The sequence below is a fragment of the Miniopterus natalensis genome, chromosome 5 (genome assembly GCF_054644295.1).
Source record: "Miniopterus natalensis isolate mMinNat1 chromosome 5, mMinNat1.hap1, whole genome shotgun sequence".
NCBI classification, from domain to species: domain Eukaryota; kingdom Metazoa; phylum Chordata; class Mammalia; order Chiroptera; family Miniopteridae; genus Miniopterus; species Miniopterus natalensis.
The window spans coordinates 51,610,083-51,631,584 of record NC_142085.1 but is presented as its reverse complement, the minus strand read 5'-3'; the positions used below and the strand labels follow the sequence as shown (position 1 = coordinate 51,631,584).

Here is a 21,502-nt window from a genome sequence, read left to right as displayed (position 1 = left end):
TTAACTGAAATACTTTCTAGAACACAGTCGGAATAGAAAACCACTTCTTACATCCCCTGGCAGTTCCATCTCGCCCCTAAGGTCTGTCCAGTTTGGAGGTGGGGGAAAGAAGGGTCAAAGAAGGTCCTTTCACCTTCTGCAAACACCCCCCCCCCCCTTTCCATGCAGTAGTTACTTGACCTTATCTGGTCTTTCTGGAGCCTTGCCTGTAAGGGAGCCACAGAACTTCTCTGTAATCCTACCCATCTCCTGTTAAAAATACCTGCCTGGTGGTCGGAACCGTCCAGAACCAGGTCTCCGAGTGGCTACAGCTTCTGCTCTTAGGTTATAGCCCATTAGCTGGGTTCCAGTTTTGAAAACACCTACAAAACACCCATGTTTAGTTTTTTTTCCTTCATATTCTTTCTTTCTATCCTGAAAGTTCACCTCCTCTTGCCAGGTGTTTCCCAGATGTGTAAATACCCCCAGAAAGCCCCGGTTGTGGTTCTGAGAGCTTACTGCCATCGGGTGGCAAGGATGCAGCAGATGTCTGTATTTTTGAACAAACACACTTAAAGTTGTTCCCAACCTCAGCAGGACGGCGCCCAGCCCTCTTCCGATGTGTGTTTTCTCGGCAGCAATTAGCGCCGCGAAGGGGGGCTGCGTGGGGCGCGCCGGCGCCCCGGGGCCCAGTCACCGGCCCCAGCGGCCCCAGAACCCCGCGGAGAAGCGCGTCTGCGGGGAGTGATTCCAAGCAGCAAAAATGGTCTTGGGGGACATGCCTGCTCTTTCCCCTGCCGCTTTCCTCGGATGAGGCGAGAAGGCGATTCGGATCAGACGGTCTCTAAGATAAAATTTGCTAGCAATAGTACTTAAAAGAGTTTGTTTAAAAGGCCCCCGTTGGGGAACTGTGAATGCTTTAAATTATTCACGGAGACTGTATCCTTTCTGCAAGGAATACTCATGTCGGGCTTTTGTTTTCTGAAACAAAACCCAACAAAAAGTCCTCGTTCACATTTAAGACAACGGAATATGTGAGATATCTAACTCGATGTTGGCCTAAAATGTACCCTCTTTTCCTCTAGTGTCCCCTACCTGCTCCCCAAAGGAAAACTCCACCGCTGAGCTTTCAGCGGCGAACCAATCAGCCCCCAAACTCTACCCATTTCGAAAAAGACGCTTCTCTTTGGCACTAACTGAAAGACAGGTATATTTATCTCGGGCGATGATTCGGTGTCGCGGCGGATTCAGTGAAACGTGAAAGACAAAATAAAGCCCAGCACCTGTCCCGAGCACGGCGTGGGCCCCGCAAATCGCCCGCGGGCAGGGCGCGGCCGGCGGGCCCGCCCGCAGTCTGGGCGACTCCCTGCTTCGCGGGCTCGGAGCCCCGGCCACCTTCCCCCTCCCCCGCGCCTGACCTCTGCGCCCAAGGGCCGCGGCCCGCGCCTGCGGGCACCCGGGGCGCTCGGGAGCCCGCGCTTGGGGCTGGGAGCTGAGCCACTCGACCCCAGGGATCGCGGGTGGCGCGGGTCCTGCACTTCGCCCGCGGAGCCCGGGAGGCTCGAAGCAGCCGCGGCCGCCGCTGAGCGCAGACACCGGTGCCAGGCGCCGGTTCGGAGCGAGGCGGCCGCGCGGGGAGCCCGGCTGCCAGCCCCGAGCCGGGGCGCGGGCAGCGGCGCCGGGCCCGCTCGCGTCACTCAGCTCGGCTGGCCAATGAACGCCGCGCTCGGGGGCGCGCGGGCCAATCGGGAGCGAGGAGGTTTGTGAGTGTCAGGAAGGGAGGGCGGGAGAAAGGGAGCCCGGGCGTGAAGTTGAAGCTAAGCCCCGAAAGGTATAAAGAAATGACAGGGGGGCGTTTTCGGCTTCCAATTAGGAATAGTACTGGCTTCGTAGCAACGACCTAGGAGGAGGCTTCTGAACCCCCTCGCCCGTCCCAAAGCCTGCAGCCCCCTCCTCCCGCACCCCTCCCCCAATTCATGACCGCGGGAGAAAAGGGGGCCGGGGCGCTCTCCGCCCCTCGCTGCCGGTGGGAAGCGGAGAGGCCGGCGGGGCCGCTTAGTTGGACCGTAGACATGAGTACAATTAAGAGGCGGGCGCCTCCGCACCCTCTGCCGCCGGCGGGGACCGAAGGTAGGTGAAGCGAGCGGCAGCCTGCGCCCGCCCGTGGCACCCGCGGCCCTGCGGGGAGGCGCGGAGGCCGCGCCGCCTCCCACCCCGGTGCCCGCGAGGGGCTGCAGTGAAGGTGCCACCTGTTAACCTGGCGCAGCCGGGCCCCGCGTGTGGCCGCCCCTGCTGGGCAGGCAGAGCGCCGGGCCCCTCGGCAGTCCCGAGGGACTTGATGTGTAAGTGCCACTTTTTGAGGAATCCCTGAGACTTAAGATCCAAGTTAGAGAGCTAGCCAGGCTCCAGGTCCGCCAAAGCGGGGCGACTGCGGAGGAATTCGGATTTTCGGAAGCCTGCTTTCCCAGGACGCGCGCTGGACGCGGCGCGGGCGCGGGTCTCCCAGGGCTCTTCAAAATAGGCGGGTTTTGTTTGTTGTTTGTTTGTTTGGGCAACTTCCCAGGGGGCTGGAGAATGTGGCGGGCAGGGGTGAGGGAATGCGAGCGAACATTATTTGCAAGGGTCTCAGCCTCTCTGTTGATTTCTCCATGTTTAAAAACAAAAAACAAACAAAAACCCCGAGGCCAGCCGAGGCGCGCGGAGGCCCTGCCCGGAGTCCCCGGGGCGGGAGTGAGTGCGGGGCCGCAGATCTCTTACGCTATGATGCCGTTGTCTTCACAGTGGCCTGAAAGAGTCGCCCGGCTTTCCTGTTCTCCCCAAAGGGGCTCGGAGCCGCCTCAGATTCCGCGGGACTGAAGAACTAACGTCGGGGATTATTATGTCGATTTTCCAAGGACCCGGGTTCGAAGCGAGGAACGGAAGAAAGGGCTGGCGCCTCGGGAGTCCTGCCGGCATTTGATATGCAGAGACTCCCAGGATTGCCCAGATTGCCCCGACCAGCAACTTTCCTATATTTGCATCCCGTATTTTCAAAGAAAATATTTTCTGTTCGCTGCCTTGGTCTTTTACCACCACCAATACACTGAAGCAAAGACTTCAGGCCTCTCCTTCAATGCATGCTTTATGTTTTTGCCAAATATGATCTCTCATTGAAAGTTTACTTTGATTTTGGATGAATCTGTGGAGCTTATGTTGTAAGAAGAAAGGGGTAAGGAGACACAATGAAAGAGAAGTCCAAAAATGCTGCCCGGACTAGGAGGGAGAAAGAAAACAGTGAATTTTACGAACTGGCGAAATTACTGCCTTTGCCCTCGGCTATCACCTCGCAGCTGGACAAAGCATCCATAATCAGACTCACAACCAGCTATCTCAAAATGAGAGTAGTGTTCCCAGAAGGTAAGTGACTTTGCCCAGATGGAATTTCAAAGACAGAAGGGGTAGAGGATTTGCCAGCCACTGGGCAGGGAAGCACATTCATACTTTCTTTCACACACGCCCTGCAAAGGGAAGTGGAGCGTGGCTGCTTGACTAAGGACCTCTCTGAACTTAGAAATCCTGTTGCCTTTTCGTGGCTCTTTCTACTTCCCCATTAATACTTTCTCTTCAGTCTATCAGATATGTTTGGTTGGGAAGCAGCCCAACACTGCTTTTGTCAACACTTCAGATACTGGGCTCAATTGAAAGTACTACTAATCCAAACATGACTTTTTTTTTTTTTTTTTTTCTTCATTGCTCTCGTTAGAATTTTATCTGGGAGAAAGCAGGAACGATGCCAAATTCTTGAATTTTTGCTACATATGAATAGACCCATGTACATGAAGCCAGCTAAAGTAGATAATCATTTCCCTATATGTTGATAACTTTGCAATTGAAGAGCAAGCGTATTCATGAAGAACAATTTCTGAATTTACCCAGCTCTTGACTGCTGATAGCAAATTTAGTTTGAGTTTCCGAGATAGTCACAGATCCTGAAACTAACTCTGGAGCATGTGATTTGCAACTCTGGGCTGGATATTATCTCTGAGATAACAGACTAGTCCCCAAATACATAAGATTGAATTAAGATGGCTAGCCCACTTAGCAAATCTTCTGGGTGGTAGGTTGGCAAATGGATCCTGGGAAAATTGTCTTAAAAGGCCTAGAAACTAGAATAGCTGAGCTGAGCTGTTGACATGATTTAAAATGTGTACTTAGATTATAAAGATTCGCTGTATGAGAACAGAGCAGGCTTCACAAAACATGCTCCTGTATAAACCACTTACACTCACTGGGAAAAGGTCACTTCTCTTTTCTAACTCCCCATTTTTTTCTTTACCCACATTCAAATAACATGAACAGATTTAAAGTCTATACATTTTGGATACATCTTTTCTGAGTGAGGGGATTTGGAAATGTAAAGGAGAGAGTGCCAAATAAACAAAAAATCCAAGAGAAAGAACCCCTGTTTGTTTACAAACCAGAACGACTTCTTTGACCCAGAGAGGTTTTGAGTTTGGGGTTTGTTTTCTTTTAAGAAAGTATGGGGAAGGAAATAGTCATCATTTGGCTTAGCGTTTCAATTAGCTTGATCTTGACTAAAAAGTTATGATCTGGATCAAACTCTTGCAAAACATGCCCCAAATTGGTCAGGGGCACTAAAGGAAAAATTTCAAGGTATAGTTTAATTTTACCCTCACACTGTAAGTAGTGTTACAGTTATTTTGTCTTAAAGCAGTTTCTTGAGTAGTCTCATCTGACCCTGGAAATCACAGGAGGAAAGGAGTCAAAACCTAAAGTCCCTGAAAAGTAAAGAAAAAGAAACAGAAAGAAAAAAAAAGGAGGGAGACATATATGAAAAACCGCATTTCCCATTCAGACTCTGCGGAGGATTGCTGGTGGGGAAATGACTGTGATGCTGCACCGCCTGATGTTTAAAAAAGAGATCTCGCCGTCTTTGATACTGTCAGCGCCTACTTTATAAAAATAAAGCTACTGCGAACTCCGCCGGTCGCGCTGTTCTAACAGGATGATTAGCAGTGATTTGTCAGCCCCTGCGGTCTCAGCGGGCTCCCTTTCTGCGTGATTTCTAGCGGGGCTCGTCAATTATCGGTGCCAATGTCGCTGGCTGTCTGATCAGAAGAAGCATATGGTGCTGCTTGTGGGGCTGCGAGTCATCGCGGGAGGAACAGAATAGCAGGTCTGCGTCCCCGGGGTGGGCACCGAGAGGGACCCGGGCGCCCCGGGCATTGCCAGGCCCGGGCGCTCCACTGTGTCGCGCAGACCCTGGGCAGGTGCGCCCTGGAGGGCAAGGGACTGGTTTCTGTCGCCTAGTGTTTGGTTTTTAAGAGAGCAAGCTTTCTTATTTAAGTGCTAACTCCACAAATTATAAATCTCATGATAAGTACAAAGGAGGAAAAGTAAACTGTTTTAGCCAACTTGTTATTTTGAAAGGGAGCGCAGGAGAGGGCTCCCCGCTGGAGTCCGGGTGGTGGCCAGGCTCATCCTCCGTGGCTACCTTAAGGGCCACTGGGCTCTCTGCAGGCCCCTCACCTTCCTCCTGAGCCCTGGGCCCCGGGCTCCTCCTCCCTCCTCTCCCTCCTGCGGGTGAGTGTGAGTTTATGGGGAGGAGGGGATGGGCGATGTGTGAACTCTGGGCACATCATTTATTTCTGTAGCTACTGTTGAGCTCATAACTCACCCCGAAGCCTCCACACGGTGAGTTAGACAGGGTCACCCGAACAGCTGCTGCTAGGGATGAAGCTTTAATTTTGAGTGTAGACTAGTTTCAAAAATTCAAAACCCAATCATAGCCTTTAAAAATATTAAACAACAAGCTCAACAAACAAAAAACCCCAACAGTTTTAAAAGAGTAAAATAATCACAAGCAGAAGAACCAGGCACAACCTGCAGAGGGTGCCAAATTTGGGCTCAGTTGTTGACTGACAGCCAGAGATGGACAAGGTTGGGTCCATGGCAGTAAGGGAAACTGAGCACTTTATATGGGGATAATCTTGGGTTTTTTTTAGTGATGAAAAATGAAAACAACTTGCTTGACAATGCAGTTCATTTTTACATGTCTCGACACCATCCTAGCACATAGTAGGTCTTCAATAAAATTTTATTTTAAGGATGGGGGAGTTGTTTCATAATGGGTAAGCACTCTATCACATGTAACCTGGATTTTGCAAGGTATATAATCTAAAATAATTATAAATCTGGTGTCATAGGCATAACAATGACTGTAAGACTCCATTGTTTTTGCTCATATGCATTTCATCTAAATACGCTGTAATGACAGAGGATTAAACCCACAAACAAAAATCCTTCCATACTTATACTTGAAAAATGTTTTAAATCCTCAAATATTGTTATCCCTCTCCAATTGCAGAATACATCCCCTATGCCATCCAAACTTCAGCTTTTATTTGTCTTAATAGATAAAATTGAGCTGTTGAGGGAGGGAAAAGATGAGAGCAGGGAGAGCGGGAGGGAGAGAGAGAGAATATAGAGGGACAGGCTATGGATGCCTGGAATAATTGAGAATAAATCATTAGATTGGAGATTTCACAGTGTAAAAAAAAACACACAGCTACTCAGAGAAGATTACTGTGAAATCATTAAAACTGTGTATCTCCCAATTGGCAACATATCCTATTCTAAAAAACCTTGCAAAGGAAAATTTGGAGCCTCTATAGAAATGTATCTTTGGTGTTATCACAGGCAGAAAGGCAGGACAAAAAACAGATGATGTGACTTGATTTGTGTACACAATGGATAAATTCAACTAAAAAGAAATATATATTTGTTATCCATATATAATACCGTTTTTGGCTGGGGGTGAAATGGCTACAGGATAACCTTCTAAAAGATCAGACATGTTTCCAAATATATAGCCCTTCAGAATCTTGGTAACATCACACTACCATTTCATTCTCAAGATGTCTTGGGAAAGTAAAAATAATTACAGAATTGAAATTAGTAACTGTGCAGGAAAGGGGGTCTCCAGAAGGGCTAGAAGGACAAGTATGATTAAACAAACCTCCACAGACCCTTTCTATAAGTCACCTCAAGATTGAAACCCTTAATCGCCTTGTATTTTTTTGTGGCCAAGAACTGAAAGAGAAAAAGAGGCCCCATTTCCCACGTGGATGGGTGATTTAAGGCTGTTTTTCTTGCTGCTTGGGGAAATGATTGAGCATTAGGTTTCCATGTTTATTTTCTTACATAAGTTTTTCTCATCTAAAAGCCTTTAAGCACAGTTTACGCTCCACGCTGGTTTTCTCTGTTTAATTCCAGTTTTGATGTTGACTTAAAATGTAGAGTGCAGAACTAAACTCCGTGCAGAGCATTTGCAAGGCAGATTTATGTGCTAGAAATTGTAGATCAGATCAATGAAAAAAATACTTTTTTTTCTTTCAAAAGGGGATCACTAATAAAAACAATAACAAAGCCCCCCAACATAAGCAGGGTATCCTAAGCTATGGAAGGATGCATTTAAGCAGGGTACAGTCACCCACCTGAAGCTAAATCAGGCCAACTTTCCAAAGGACAAACATGATTTCTAGGGAGTTACTTTTAAATTCTGGGGAATCTTGGCAGCTTCAAGGTTTTGCAGGCACAAATGTAGATACAGTCAAGCCCATGGATTCTTGCCACATGCCTCATCTGTCGGCCCAGGTACTCACTTCTCAAGGGAATGTTTAGGCACAGCGAATACTATATGGTTTTTGCTGTCCACTCGTTGTCAATTTCTGATCCATGGATTTAGGCTTTGTGGAGGTGAGGTGAACTTTCAGTTATTTAGCAATGGGTCTGCTAATCAGAAAGCACTGAAACAGTGTCTGAGCACTGCGTGCAAACATTATTCGAAGGGGGCCCGTGGGGCAGGCGGCTTCTGCACGGAGCCGCTCCACCTCGGTGGCTAGGACAAAGCCCCGGACAGCGACCCTGTCTAAACCTCTAAACTTCGGCACGGGCCGAAGCAGCGAGGAGAAGCGTGTTGTTATGGCCCGCGGGCCACGGCCAGTTCTCTCCAGTGACCCGGCCCGCAGCCTAGGAAGCTCGGCCCCAGGGCTCCGCAACCGACATGCCTCTGCCCGCCCAGGGTTCCAGGACGTCTCCGCCCGCTTGCGCCTTGCACCCGCCGGCCTCCTTCTGCCCCAGCGCCCTCCACGTCTAAACCGTAAGCCAAGATCCAGCCCGAGTGGGCCGACGTGCAGCCGTCGGAGTCCCGGTCACCAACAGAGCCGACGTGGGAAACGCCAGCGCCGCGGGCAGCCCGTCGGCCTCGCCAGAGGCTGCCTTTGGTACCGTGGCACCGCCCGGCCGGGCCACACTCGAAGGCCCAGAGTCCTGGCCACACCGCTGGACCCTTTTCAGCCAAGACCCAGGGCACTGTTGTGGTCCCCTCGCGTGCATCTTCGCCCCAAGGTTTAGCTAGGACCTGGCTCAACCCCACCTGCGCCGGGTTCCTGCAGCTCCAGTCCTCGGGCAGCGGGCTGGGGAGCCCACAGCCAGCTTGGCCGGCAGCCTCCATCCCGCCCGGGAAGCCCCAGCTCGGGGTCCAGAGCAGGACGGGGGCGCAGAGAGCTCCCACCCCAGAATTACACTAACTTCAGTGGATTCCCCACGCTCGGGTGGGGGTGCCTGAGGCAGACAGGAAAAAGGCAGGGCGCACACTGCCGCTGCCAAACGCGCTGGGGTCCGGGCTGCTGCGCAGGACAAAGCCTGGCCCCCAGAGGCCACCGACGCCTTAGGAAGGTCGGCCACACCTTTCAGGTGGCCAGAGCGGGCCAAGAGTGGGGCGGGCCCCGTGCCGGAGCTGGGCGTGGGTGCGCCTAGGTGAGCGAAGCAGCCTCCTACCCAGTGTCCGCTCCTGGATTTGGATCTGGGCTAAGGGAGCCCAGTCTCCGTCCCCGTCTTCCCAGGAGACTCCATCCACTGAGGCTCCCAGAGCCCTAAGGCTGCTTGGTTGCTGGGCCCACGAAAAGGCCTGGACAGTGCGCGCTGGGTGAGGAACCTCATGAGGACGCGCGGGCGCTGGGAAAAACCCAGGTGGCTGAGACAAGTCCCTCAGGCACCCAGTGTTAGGAGCGAGGCCTCGGAGGGCTTTTCCCGCATCAGCCACCGAGTTGTGATCTCGTCATGGGACAGCTCCAGGCCCGACCGTGTTGCTTAAAATGCATATAGCAATTATTCCGGAGATGAAGGTTTCCGGGACTGACTACAAGAAGGACACATTTCTATTGAGATACAGTGTTTGTTTATTAAAAGGAAAAAAAAAAAAAAAGAACAGTAGAAGCAGCTCTGCTCTTCCTCTCCTTTCCGTCTGATTGAAGGAGGCCAGGATGCCGGGTCTGTTATCTGTATTTTGTCAAGGGTATGAAATTCATTCCGAAGGAAAAGCTCGATCAATTTATTTTTGCTGCTTGCAATAACACAGCTGGATGATGCTTCCAGCGCACGCTAGACTGAGGCTCATCACTCATTCACCAAGAAGGGGCCTAAATTGTGCCTGTGGGATTAGGTCAATTTTAGTGGATCTACTTCGCCTCATTTGGTTACTAATTGGTTTCTTGTTTTATAAATCGAAATCTCATTTTCAGGAAATTACAAAACCCGCGCAGTCAGTCCATTGAGGTAATCCTTGGGTCAGGGGGTATTTAAATGGAAATGGCTCCACCGCTCACCGAGGGTAAAGCAACAGTGAAACTTCGCCCGGGTTTTTACATGAAATGTGAGCTAGCCCTTTAGATCCATAATAGATACATCTCTTGTAATACTACTTATGTAAATGTGATAAACCAGACTTGAAGGGAAGGGGGGCGGGGAGAAGCAAAATGTATCTGCTAAGGTTAATGTAGCATATCTTGGAAATCTTCCAAAATAGATTATGTTTTCCTTTGTCTTCGGCCACTTTAGCTGGGGAAAATCCTTTTGTCTAAAACCCGATTTAGTTATCGCCTCCCTCACAGAGCTCCTTTTTTCCTTTGCAAAACCCCGTTCCTTCGGCCTCACCGAATTACAAGAGAATCTTTAGATCTTGTTCCCACTGTAATCCTGCCGCAAAGGGAGCTGGTTTCCTCCTCATTTTAAACAGACAATCAAAGGATTTGCGAATTTTCTGCGGTAGGTCAAGTGCAGAAACGAAATCTCAGCTTACCCCCCTGGCCGGCTGAAACTGGGTGCGGGAGCGCGGCCCCGCGGGCGGGAAGCGGAGGGGTCCCCGGCCCACTCGGGGATTTTCCGAGGCGGCACCGTGGCCGGGGTTCAGAAGGGGTCCTGGGCCGGCGGAAGGGCGAGCTCAGCCCTAGTGTTAGGTCAGGAAAGCCCAGCAGGTAGACGAAGGCATCTAGTCCCTTATAAAACATTAACCCAGACTTCACCGTGCGGCGGAGATTTCGACCCGGGAACATAAAGAAAGGGCAATGCCCCGTGAAAGCAAAGGGTTCCTTAAAAGATGGGGGTGGGGCGGGCGAGGGCGAGGGAGGCCCCTGTTAACCTGCGCCGGCCGGCTGTTTATTAACCTGCCCGGTAGTTTTATTTGCCCCCCCTCTAGGCTCATACTAATGGGGCCGCCACCCGAGACCACAAACAGCCGAAGCGGGCGCCGCGGGTTCGGAACCAGTACTTAACCTCGGCCCCGCTGGGGGATTTTCAGATGACTGGGGTCGGGAGGCCGATCCCGGGTGTGTTCCAGACGCTTTGGGGGACCTCGTCATTTTAGAATGAAAACGTTTGTTGGTCCCAAGCGCACGCTTTGCACCCTTTGGGGAGCTGCGGGAGACCAGCGTCCAGGCGCAACGCGGGCTCCGCCAGCTCTGCGCGCCCGAGTGCGCTGCCCCGGCCCCCGGCCCCCGGCCCCCGGCCCCCGGCCTCGGCCCCCGGCCCCGGCCCCCGGGGAGCTTTGGGCTTCCAGGCCTCGGCTGCGCCCACGGCGTCCGGGGGCCGGCTCAGCCCGCGCCCCGGGCCCTCTCGGCTGCACCCTCTCCGCTTTCCCCTCGCGGCCTCCCGTAGCCAACCCTGCGCGCCGCTCCCGGCTGGGTGTCTGCGAGCCGGGGGAAGAAATGCACACGTGGTGCCAGAAACCGAGGATAGTTTGCCCGAGACGGGGAGGAACAAAGAGAAGGTGACAGCAAGGGGTGTGCGCTGCAGGCCGCTGCGGCGGTGGCCTCCGGAACCGTCCCCGAGGACCGCGGGGATTAGGGTCGTGGAGACCCTGGGGACGGGAACTGGGGCGCGCTGAAGAGGCAGGAGGGGCTGGGGAAGGAGGGAGGGGCGGCCCGGCGAGGGCGGGGAGCAGCGGTGTTTGCAGAGCGGCGGGGAAATCGTTAGATTTATTTAGATGTGCAAACACCCAGAAAGACCCGATTTGAGCTTAAGGGGCGCACACAGTTATTCGTTACCAGGGTTTTGATCCTTTGCTTAGGAAACAGCTTCTGGCCAACACACTTAAGAGTCCGGCTCCATGTTTTATTCTGGAAGATCCACCCACAACCCCATGTTACAATCCCCGTGTGTTCGTCATTGTGAACTTCACAGTGACTTGTCCCCTACCCCAGTAAATCAGTCAGTCGCCCTCCTTTTTTGGTCATGTTAAATCTTGTTTAATAATGTAAGCATAAAAGATTTTACCTAGTTAGGTTAATTTCAGCAGCAACACCGTTAAAAGATATTACCTGTAGAAGTTTAACCTCGGGCTGGGCAACTTTCTTCTACCTGATTTTTTCATGTTTCTTTCTGCAAACAGGTACTATCGCGTCTCCATATTAAGTTTTTAAAAATCAGTCACGGGCATTCTGAGAATTTTATGTTTTAGGCGTCCACTGGAAAAAATTATTTGTGGCAAAGCCTGGAAAGATCTTAAGGTGGAGAGGAAGGGACTACCTTTGTTAAGATGGTACCTGGAAAGTAGGGAAAGTGGATAATTCTCTATACTCAGAAGGCCATGGAAATACTGCTAAAACAGTGTTGGAACCTGCAAGTAGCTGACTTCAAAAAAACCATGCGCGATATTTTTTGGGGGTGGGATGGGAGGTGAGCTTAGGGTGTGTAAGGCGAGGGGCTAAGGGGGGGAAGGCAAAGAAGGACTGCAAGGGTATGTTACTGCTGGGGTTCATCCACAGGCAAAGGACTATTCCGAGGGGATTAGAGCAGAGGCCCAGGGGAGGGAAATGGAGGGAGAGTCCTGCTGCCAATCAGAAAGCCCACCAGGGACAGACTGGCCCTGGCCCACTGCCTCCGGTCACTCCAGCCGGCAGCAACATTCGCTGGATGTGTGGACATCCTTGGCCTCATGATAAGGATATCGATGGAATTTTGGGTGAGAAACAGTGTCACTCACCCCTCTAAGGACACTAGTGAACCTAGGCAATAGTTATCCTGGGACGCAGCTTAAGGGGCTCCAAGTCTTGCCAGGGGGATGCTCAGCCAGGCTCTGCCCTCCTTGAGAAGCCCAGGCCCATCTGGGAGAGGGAGTCTGACCTCTGTTCATCCCTTTAGAAGCTGAAAGGGCAGGGACAAATCTACCGGGGCCCATCCCTCGCTGTCCAGGTCAGGGGGTGGGGGAGCCGGGTGGGAACCGTCCAGTCGGAGAGCTGGAGCATATGACATAACCCCAAGACTAGCCTCAGACTGACAGCGGGGTTGAAGTCCCACTGCTAAAGGGTGTCTCTGTGTCTCCACAGGGCTCGGCGAGGCGTGGGGCCACTCCAGTCGGACCAGCCCTCTGGACAACGTTGGTCGTGAACTGGGCTCACATCTGCTCCAGGTACTGGCGCGGGCCTGCGGGTGGCGCATATGCTTTGCGCGTCCCGGTGCCTGGCCCCCCGCTTGGCTTCTTGTTTCCCAGAAACATGGGATCCTGCCCAGATGGGATCCTCCTGCAGCCCCTACAGTTTCTCCAAAGTTAAAAGGGTTTCGCTCTCTCTGAACCTCGCTGGGTGCGAGTGGCGCCCCGAGAGGCCAAGAGGGAGGCAAGGTGACAGTGGCACGTTGGATTTGAAAGGGAGCTCTGAAAGGCCCTAATTAGGTCGGCTGGACCCAGGGAGAGGGCGCCATTTGACACCATTGGACTGAGGGAACCTGAGCACCCCCAGGCCAAGCTGAGGAGGCCAGGCTGCAAAACCGTCCAAAATGAAGGATTTACACCGGAAATAAGGGGAATCTGGTAGAAATGCCAGTCCATGCTTTCAGCCCGCACATTCTGGATCCAGCTGCGCCTGCAACTCGTTTCATCTCCTCCCTGCAGTTCCGGGCTCTCTCCTCTCCTCCACCTCCCGCACCGCAGCCAGCCCAGGCCTTGCACAGAGAAACTCCCGTGCACACATGTACACCTCCCCAGGGACTGAGTTTATCCAATGTGGAGGCGCCCATCGCCCTGCTGTTTGAAGTGTATACTGTTTTAAATTGCCCGCTTAAGTCGCCTAGCAAATATTTAAAACAGTAAAACTGCTGGTGGCATTTTTAGGCTTGACACTTGTCTCCCACCCTGCACCCCCTTGTTATTATTCAAGTCCACAGCAAGCTTCTCCCATGGGCGCCTCAAACATAGGCAAGCATCCAGGGGGAGTCTGAGCCCATTCTCCCTGGAGGGCCAGGCCTGAGCATCGCCAGCAGGAGTGCCACACCCTTTCCTGCCCTGCAGCTACCCCACCTCTCCCTCAGTACCAGAGGCTAGAGGTTTTAGTTGCACAGAGTAATGAAAGGCATTGTTCACGAATTCCCTCACAGGCCTGGCCTCTGCACCTCTGATTTTAACTAGAAAGGCAGCTCCCTTCCCTTTCACAGGGACAACTTCCATCTGACCCCCTACCCAATCTTGCCATATTACCAGTTAATTTCCCTCATCAATATAAACAAGAGAACAAACCCCAAACAATCCCTCACCCCTTCTGGCTCTTGCCCAATCTTTTCCTCTCTTCGTCCCAGACTTATCACAGGACTTAATTACACTTTGAAGTTCCATCACTCACCCTGCCCCACTCACTCCCAAACCCCTGCAGTCCAGCACCTCTCCTAGCCACTGTGCTCTGCGCAGGCTTCAACACATTTTGATATGCAGCATACGCTGCTCATTTCCTATCCTACCTGACTGCATTCGTTTCACAAATACAGGAGGGCCAACTATGTGCCGGAAAGAAAGTCCTGCCTTCATGGGTTTACATCCCAAGGAGAGCAGCCTTGCAAACCCAGGTGCACAGGGTAGTGTAAGAGGTGGTATACGTGCTGTGGAGAAAACTAAGACGGGGAGTCCTGGCCAGGTTGCTCATTTGGTTGGAGCATCCATCCTGTACCCCAAAAGTGGCAAGTTTGATTGCCCATCAGGGTGCACACCCAGGTTTCAGATTTGATCCCAGGTCGGGCGCATATGGGAGACAACCAATGGATGTTTCTCTCTCTCTCTCTCCCTCTCTCTCTAAAAATTAATAAAAACGTATCTTCGGGTGAAGATTTAAAAAAGAAAAACAAAGGAGAAGGAGCGGGGCCATGTTTGAGTGGCAGGGGACCTCAGTGAGAAGGTGACATTTGGGCTTGAGGGAGGTGCTATTGCTTACTTGATATTTCCCCCTCTCCTTCAGTTTCTAAGGTACCACACTTTCCTGGATTCTTCTCCCTCTCTGTTTGCTCCTCTGGTTTTCCCATCACCGTCTGGTTGTAAATGCTGACATTTCCTCAAGGTTCCAGCTCTGTTTCTCATCTCACAGCTTCAAGGCCTCCTGGATGATCTCAGCCAACATTATCACCTCAGCTCCTTTCCCCACATTTGCATGACTCCAACTGGTTCCTCCAGCCTAGACACCCCTCCTAAGCTCCAGGCCTTTATTTCCTGCTGCCAACTGGACACATCCAAATGGAAATATGTGCACCCCTGAAGTTTAGTATCTCCAAGTCAAAAATGCATTATTGTCCTCTTCCAGGCTTCCACCCACACAAAAACTTCCCATGCTTCTCTAGATTTCCAGTCTTGGTTAATGGTGTTACCCTCTACTCAGTAACACTGAAGTCAGTCTCAGCTTCTCTTTCTGCCACCATAAATTCCACAGCCAGAACCATCTTTGACTTAGACTCTGCTTTCTGATCACCTCACCCCCATTCTTTCCTCCTATAGGTGACTGTCTACATTCTATCAGAAACACACACACACACACACACACACACACACACACACACACACCCCACATCTAAGCATAGTATTCCCCTGCTTAGAAACCTCTTTTGGAACCCTGATGCCTACAGGAGTATCTCCAAATGCCTCAGATTGATATCTCAAACTCTCCAAAAACCCAGCGCTGGTATACTCCCTCAGCACTCTCTCTGGTGCATCAAAATAATCAGTTCCTCTCTCCCCCTTTGGCACATCAATCCTTCTGCCTAGGATGCCCCACTCCTGTTCAAGCTTCCTCTTCAAGCTTCCTCTGCTCAAACAGCACCTCAAGGCCTCTGATTCTTCCCCAGGCCTCTGGCCGCTCAGCCTCTGGGCCCCCACAGCACTGTCTATTCATCCCTGTGGTCATTATATCTATCTTTAGACCAGCCTTTAGGCCTCTACTGGACTTCCAGCTCCTTGAGAGGAGGATCTGACTCATCCTTGTCTCCACTGCCTGGATTGAAGCCTCCTTCACAGAAATAAAAGGACAGTGAAAGTCTAAGACTTGCCTTCACAGAGAGCCTGTCAGTTTGATGCATCAATGTAAACACACACACACATCACACTATAGCACTAAAAGCCTCTCATCCCCTAAATCCCTCTCTCCCCGACTCTTTTCAGAGCCACTGGCCAGCTGCCTTCTGTCTACAACTTTTCAGACTGCCAGTCCTTCACATCACCCAATGGCTGCTGTTTTCCAAACCCTGCTAGTACTCTTTTCATTAAAAGATGCTGTCACTATGGGGTCCTCCAAGACTGACAGAGGAAACTTCTGGTTCTTTCAGTGATCATCACTCCAAGAACCTAACTCACCTCTTATAGCAGGCGAATATTTGTGTGTGTGTGTGTGTGTGTGTGTTACAGATATGTCTGCTTTTTCTATTTCGGTGGATCCTGAATCTTGGAGGGCAGTAGCCTTATCCATTACTTCTTCTGGGTCTCTTCCAGTGTGCTGCATTTCCCAGATGCTTACAAATTTGGAAAAAAACAAAAGAGGGATTCTTGTGGCTGGTTTTCTATGCCCTATTTTCTGCCATTCCCCTCTCTACTCCATCCCTCTGCACTTCTGGCTGTGCATCCCTAACTTCTGTCCCCTTCACCCCAATTTATCCCAGTGTCCCAGAGGGCTCTCCATTGAACTCTGTTTCTATCTCCCCAGACCCTGGATGGTTTTATCTTTGTGGTGGCCCCAGATGGGAAGATCATGTACATCTCAGAGACAGCCTCAGTCCACCTGGGTCTTTCTCAGGTAGGTGAGTGGTCCACACCTCTGGCCTTCAGTGTTTACAACCAGAGCTAGAGGCAGGAGGTGAGGGGTGGGAGGGTTGTCCCAAAAGTTTTATATGTGCAATTTTGGGGGGCTGGAAACATCTCAGCTGGCAGGAGGGCTGGATCTCTCCGGAGCTTTCTCCACTTCCCTTACCCTTTAGCTTCCAACCCAAGCCCAATCAATAGTTACCTTTCTGAGTCCCTATCACAGGCCAAATAACATGGGAGATGGGTTACATACTTATGTCATGCTGTCTTCTACAGAATATTTCTGGGGAGCCACTACTACTACTACTACTATTTCCTTTCATGGATAAGGCAACTGAGGCTTAGATAGGCTGCAAACAGCAGAACTGGAATTAAAACTCGGGGTGACTCTTCAGTTCTGGCTCCTGTCCCCACAATCCTGTGGATCTCCTGGCCCAATCTTCCAGTCTCTCCATGTGGCATCCACCACTCCGAGACGGTGACACCCTCCTCTTTACAGGTAGAACTGACCGGGAATAGCATTTACGAATACATCCATCCCGCGGACCACGACGAGATGACAGCGGTTCTCACTGCCCATCAGCCCTACCACTCTCACTTCGTCCAGGGTAAGGCAGAGGTGTGCCTGCGACACTCGCGCCCCCTGCAGTCCGCCCGTGGCTTGTCTCCAGTGAGCCAGGGCAGGGTCCCGGGCCCTGCGCCGCCTGTCTCACGTCCGGCGCCCCCTCCGCCCCTCTCTCCTAGAGTACGAGATCGAGCGCTCCTTTTTCCTGAGGATGAAATGCGTCTTGGCCAAGAGGAACGCGGGCCTCACCTGCGGTGGCTACAAGGTGCGTGGCGGAGAGGGAAAGATCCCTGCCTCCTGGTGGCCGAGAGGCCACTTAGCCAGGTGTAGGCGCAGGGGGCAGGACAAGAGGCACGTGCCTCACGGGAGGGACTTTCCTGTCCCCGACCGCCTTGGAGGGCTCCCCAGCCCTGTCCGCGCGCTCGCGGCCACCAGCCACCCGAGGGGCGCATCATGAGGGTCTTTGAACTTTGTGAACACCTGGAACTGCGTTTGAAGACAGTTTCCCTGGGTCTGGATACTGCCCGGCTCTGGGGCTCTTAAATCTGGGGTCCATAATGGGCTTTAGGGATGTGTCAAGCGTCTGAAATGTCGGTCGCTCCTGTGAATTCCTAGAGTTCACTCATGGAGTCAGATTCTGACCCCCAGAGAGGTTAAGAACCAGAGCTTTAGGTCAAATCCCTGGTTCTCGGGTTTAATGAGATTAAACATGCAGGTTGCAGGGCACCGCTTCGCCGTCCTGGTGCGTTAGGGCTGGCAGGGCCCAGGCCTCTGCATTTTTACAAGTCCCCAGGTAAGTGGAGTGAGGCACTACAGTCATTTCCTTGAAACACCTTGGAGCCCCAGGAACTTTGGACACTTGAGCGTGGGGGCGTGGCCTACAGGGCCTTTGTGACTTAGATGAGTCTCAAGGTTTTAATCCCTTCCCCACCTTTTTGGGTGGTTTCCTGGCTGAGTGGCTGAGTCTGGCCCCATCACCCTCGGCCGCAGGTCATCCATTGCAGCGGTTACCTGAAGATCCGCCAGTACAGCCTGGACATGTCCCCCTTCGACGGCTGTTACCAGAACGTGGGCCTGGTGGCAGTGGGCCACTCGCTGCCACCCAGCGCCGTCACGGAGATCAAGCTGCACAGCAACATGTTCATGTTCCGCGCCAGCTTGGACATGAAGCTCATCTTCCTGGACTCCAGGTGGGTGGCGGGGGAGGGGGGGAGGGAAGAATCACCCCTAGCGGGAGGGCGGCCCTGCTCAGTGGCAGAGAGTTCCTCTAGGATCTTAGGAGCCCATTTCGCAGATGGAGTCACAGATCCCGCCCTGCGAAGTGAGGGTGGGCACTCAGGTCTCAGGTGGCTGCCTGGGGTGGGGCACCCCCGCCCCCCGCGCTCATCCCACAGGGATTGCTCTCCGCAGAGTGGCAGAGCTGACGGGGTACGAACCTCAGGACCTGATTGAGAAGACTCTGTACCACCACGTGCACGGCTGCGACACCTTCCACCTGCGCTGCGCCCACCACTTGCGTAAGGCGCCACCCGGTGTCACCGGGCAACCCCTGCGAGTAGGAGCGGGGGAGGGGAGAAGGCATGGGGAGAAGGCATGACTTAAGCCCCCCAGCCAGCGGACAGTTGGGTGCCCTAGTAGCCAGGGGTGGTGGCAGGTGGCATCCTGGGGGCGGCTCCTCCAACACTGGGCCCCACCTTGTTTGGCTGAATTCCGCTGGCCCTCACTGGCGGAGGGAGAATTTCTGAGTTTCTTGGCGAAATTCTCGCTGGGAGGGGTTTTATTTTCCTACTGATATGCTGTCCCCCTGCCTCCCCCCCCCCCCCCCCGCCCCTAAACCTGACAAAAGGTTCCCGGGAGGAAACCCCGAGGCCGGCCCACTCTGCTCGCGCGCTTTGGCGCATTGAGCCGTGTCCCTCGCTCGGCTGTTGATATCGCTTTGCTTTGCTTTGAGCTTCATCTTCCCGACCGGGGCTGTGAGCCAGGGAGTGAGCTGCCCAGCCCCTACCTTACGTTGCTACAAAATCGAATGGGGGGAGGGGTGGGATCCCCCAACTTTAAGTGTTTCCCTCTTTGCGGCCCGTGAGGGACCCAGGGCTCCAGCAAATTAACAGGACAATCGCTGTGTTTGGGAAGGTGCCCGCCGCCTCCGCCTCCTGCCTGGCGCGCACTGAATTAGTACGCACAGGGGACCCCCAGCTCGCCGCCCGGGCTGCCTTTGGGCCGACCCGAGGGGCTCGTTCAGCACCCGCCTTCCGTCTCTCCATCAGTGCTGGTGAAGGGCCAGGTGACCACCAAATACTACAGGTTCCTGGCGAAGCACGGCGGCTGGGTGTGGGTGCAGAGCTACGCGACCATCGTGCACAACAGCCGCTCGTCCCGGCCGCACTGCATCGTCAGCGTCAACTATGTTCTCACGTGAGTGCAAGCCCGGGACCCCCTCCCGCCCCAGGCCGCCGCCCGGACGCGCGCCTCGGGCTCCTGGGGACGCGGGTCCGAGTCGAGGGCTGCGGGCGCTGGGAGGCGGCCCGGGCTCTTGCGTCCCCAGGAAGAGGCTCCCTGCGTCCTATTCCAGAGAAAGATTTAGTAGCGTTTCCCCGCACAGCCCAGCTTTGCTTTCTGCTCTCTCTCTTTTAACCTTTTAAGCGAACTCTGCATTAAATAAAACTTAACGCGGCAGAAAGAAAAGAAGAGAGGGAGAGGAAGGGCCGCCGTACGGAGCCGTTTAGGGATAACCAACGGGACATCTGTTTCACTTTTCCAAATCTGGGTTTGAAGTTCTTAATTTTAACCAGAGTCTCCAATCAAAGTTAAGAGTTCTGAGAGAGCGATTTCCCCCCGAACCGCAAAGGGGGTGCAGTGACCGGGAGGGTCTGACTCTGACGCGCGCACGCGGAGGGACCCGCGAGCCCCGGCCGGCGCCCCGCCCAGCCCCGCGCGCGGGAGGACGGGTGGCCGTGCGGGCCCGCCCCGCAGGGGATGGGCCGAGGCGCTTAGGCGGTATTCTCCCTACAAACGACCGTCTCGGGTGGCCTGCGGCGGGTCCCAGGTCCTGGGGCGCGGCTGGCGGAGAAGGCACGCTCTGTAAGACGTCTGTGAAAGTCGAGAGGGCGAAGCCTTAATGAAGAACCCTTTTGTGTGCGCAGTTGCCCTTTTTTTTTTTTTTTTTTCTGAAAGTTGTGATTTTAGGGGACCTCAGAAGTTATTTACTTTGGAAGAGTTGACACACCAGGCGCCTAGTCGAAATGCTAGTTTGACACTAGGGAGCTGGGGAAGGGGTGCCTTTTGGACTCAGACTGTACCCTAGGCGGTGAGGACTAGATTCATCCCCCGTTCTTTTAAATTGCCAAATTAAAAATGTAGAAGTTAGAAATATTATGCTTGGCAATGAGACTATTTACTTTGTGCCCTGCTTAATAAGAAAATTTAATTCAATAGACTTGGAAAATGAATTTAGTTTAGATGGGAATTCAGTACTTAAGAATAATGGCTGGTTACTAAGAAGAATTGTGTGTGTGTTTTTCATTTTAGTAAACAGTGCTAAAATAAATACTATTAGGTTTTTGTAACAGCACAAAAGCTGTGTATTTTAATACAGAGCAACATTTTGGGTATCATGAAACAAAAGCATCTATTTTATGAATGTAGTTTTTCATATTATTAAAATAAACGTAAGAGAAAAATGGCAAATCATAATTCATAAAATAAGCCACTTTGTGAAGCATAAGTATTAAAAAGTGAAAGATTAAGTCTGCTTACCATGGAAAGGAAATGGACATTTTTTAAGAAGGTGCTTTGTATGTCTGAGACATCACAAGCATTATACACACACACTGTTCTCCGGTGGGTGCCTGTGGTTAGTAATCATTTTTTATCAAACAGCAGGGTATCTAGTCACACGGACCCATATAAATGATCAGAATGCAAGTTAGACCTCCCAATGGGTAAACTTAATTTATGTTTGGAGTCATTTTGAAATACTCTGTTTTGTTTTCCAGCGCGTAAGTGTATTTTCTTTCTTCTGTTGACTCTGTCATTCTTCACTTTACACACTTATTCAGAGCTGCAGGATTAGGCTACCAACTTTACATCAGATTAAAAAGACGTAATGAGGAAAAATGATTTACAGAAGGAAAAATAGCATGGCACACATTTTCCTGAATGTTTTATAGCTCTAAATGAAAATAGAAATAAACACAGAAGCACGCAAGATGAAAAGTTGAAATTGATTACCCTTTTATGAGTCTCAGCTCCAAATCGCTGTATAAAAATTCTTAAGACAGTTTTTATAGCTGCAAATGTGGAAACTGCCTCAGATAAAATGTCATCAAGTGGCTCTGTGTGTGTTGACAGGATTTTCATAATGAACAGGTTGCAGTTTGTTTGATGTGTATATCACACATCTGGCTGGAAGTTACTAATTTACATTGTCTTAGCAAATTAAATAGATGACTATTGATTCTCTATGGTAGCAGTGAACTCCCACATACATTTGTTTTCAGGGCTAGTTCTCAGGCCTGAGAATGATAAGTGAATTCCTTCCAAATACACTACCTCAAACAATGTACTTAAAGAAT

General features: G+C 51.9%; 1 protein-coding gene across 1 annotated transcript in view; it reads left to right on the top strand.

Annotated features, from left to right (window-relative positions):
* The first annotated feature begins 1,875 nt into the window (after positions 1–1,875).
* The window catches only part of SIM1 (SIM bHLH transcription factor 1), a 67,160-nt gene continuing 47,533 nt past the window's right edge, over positions 1,876–21,502 (top strand). Inside the window, exons 1-9 of the mRNA XM_087817157.1 lie at positions 1,876–2,109; positions 2,761–3,375; positions 12,645–12,727; positions 16,266–16,359; positions 16,867–16,971; positions 17,108–17,193; positions 17,919–18,118; positions 18,339–18,445; positions 19,196–19,343. Coding sequence (XP_087673283.1) covers positions 3,201–3,375; positions 12,645–12,727; positions 16,266–16,359; positions 16,867–16,971; positions 17,108–17,193; positions 17,919–18,118; positions 18,339–18,445; positions 19,196–19,343 — 998 coding nt within the window. The 5' untranslated portion in view covers positions 1,876–2,109; positions 2,761–3,200. The remainder of the gene's footprint in view (positions 2,110–2,760; positions 3,376–12,644; positions 12,728–16,265; positions 16,360–16,866; positions 16,972–17,107; positions 17,194–17,918; positions 18,119–18,338; positions 18,446–19,195; positions 19,344–21,502) is intronic.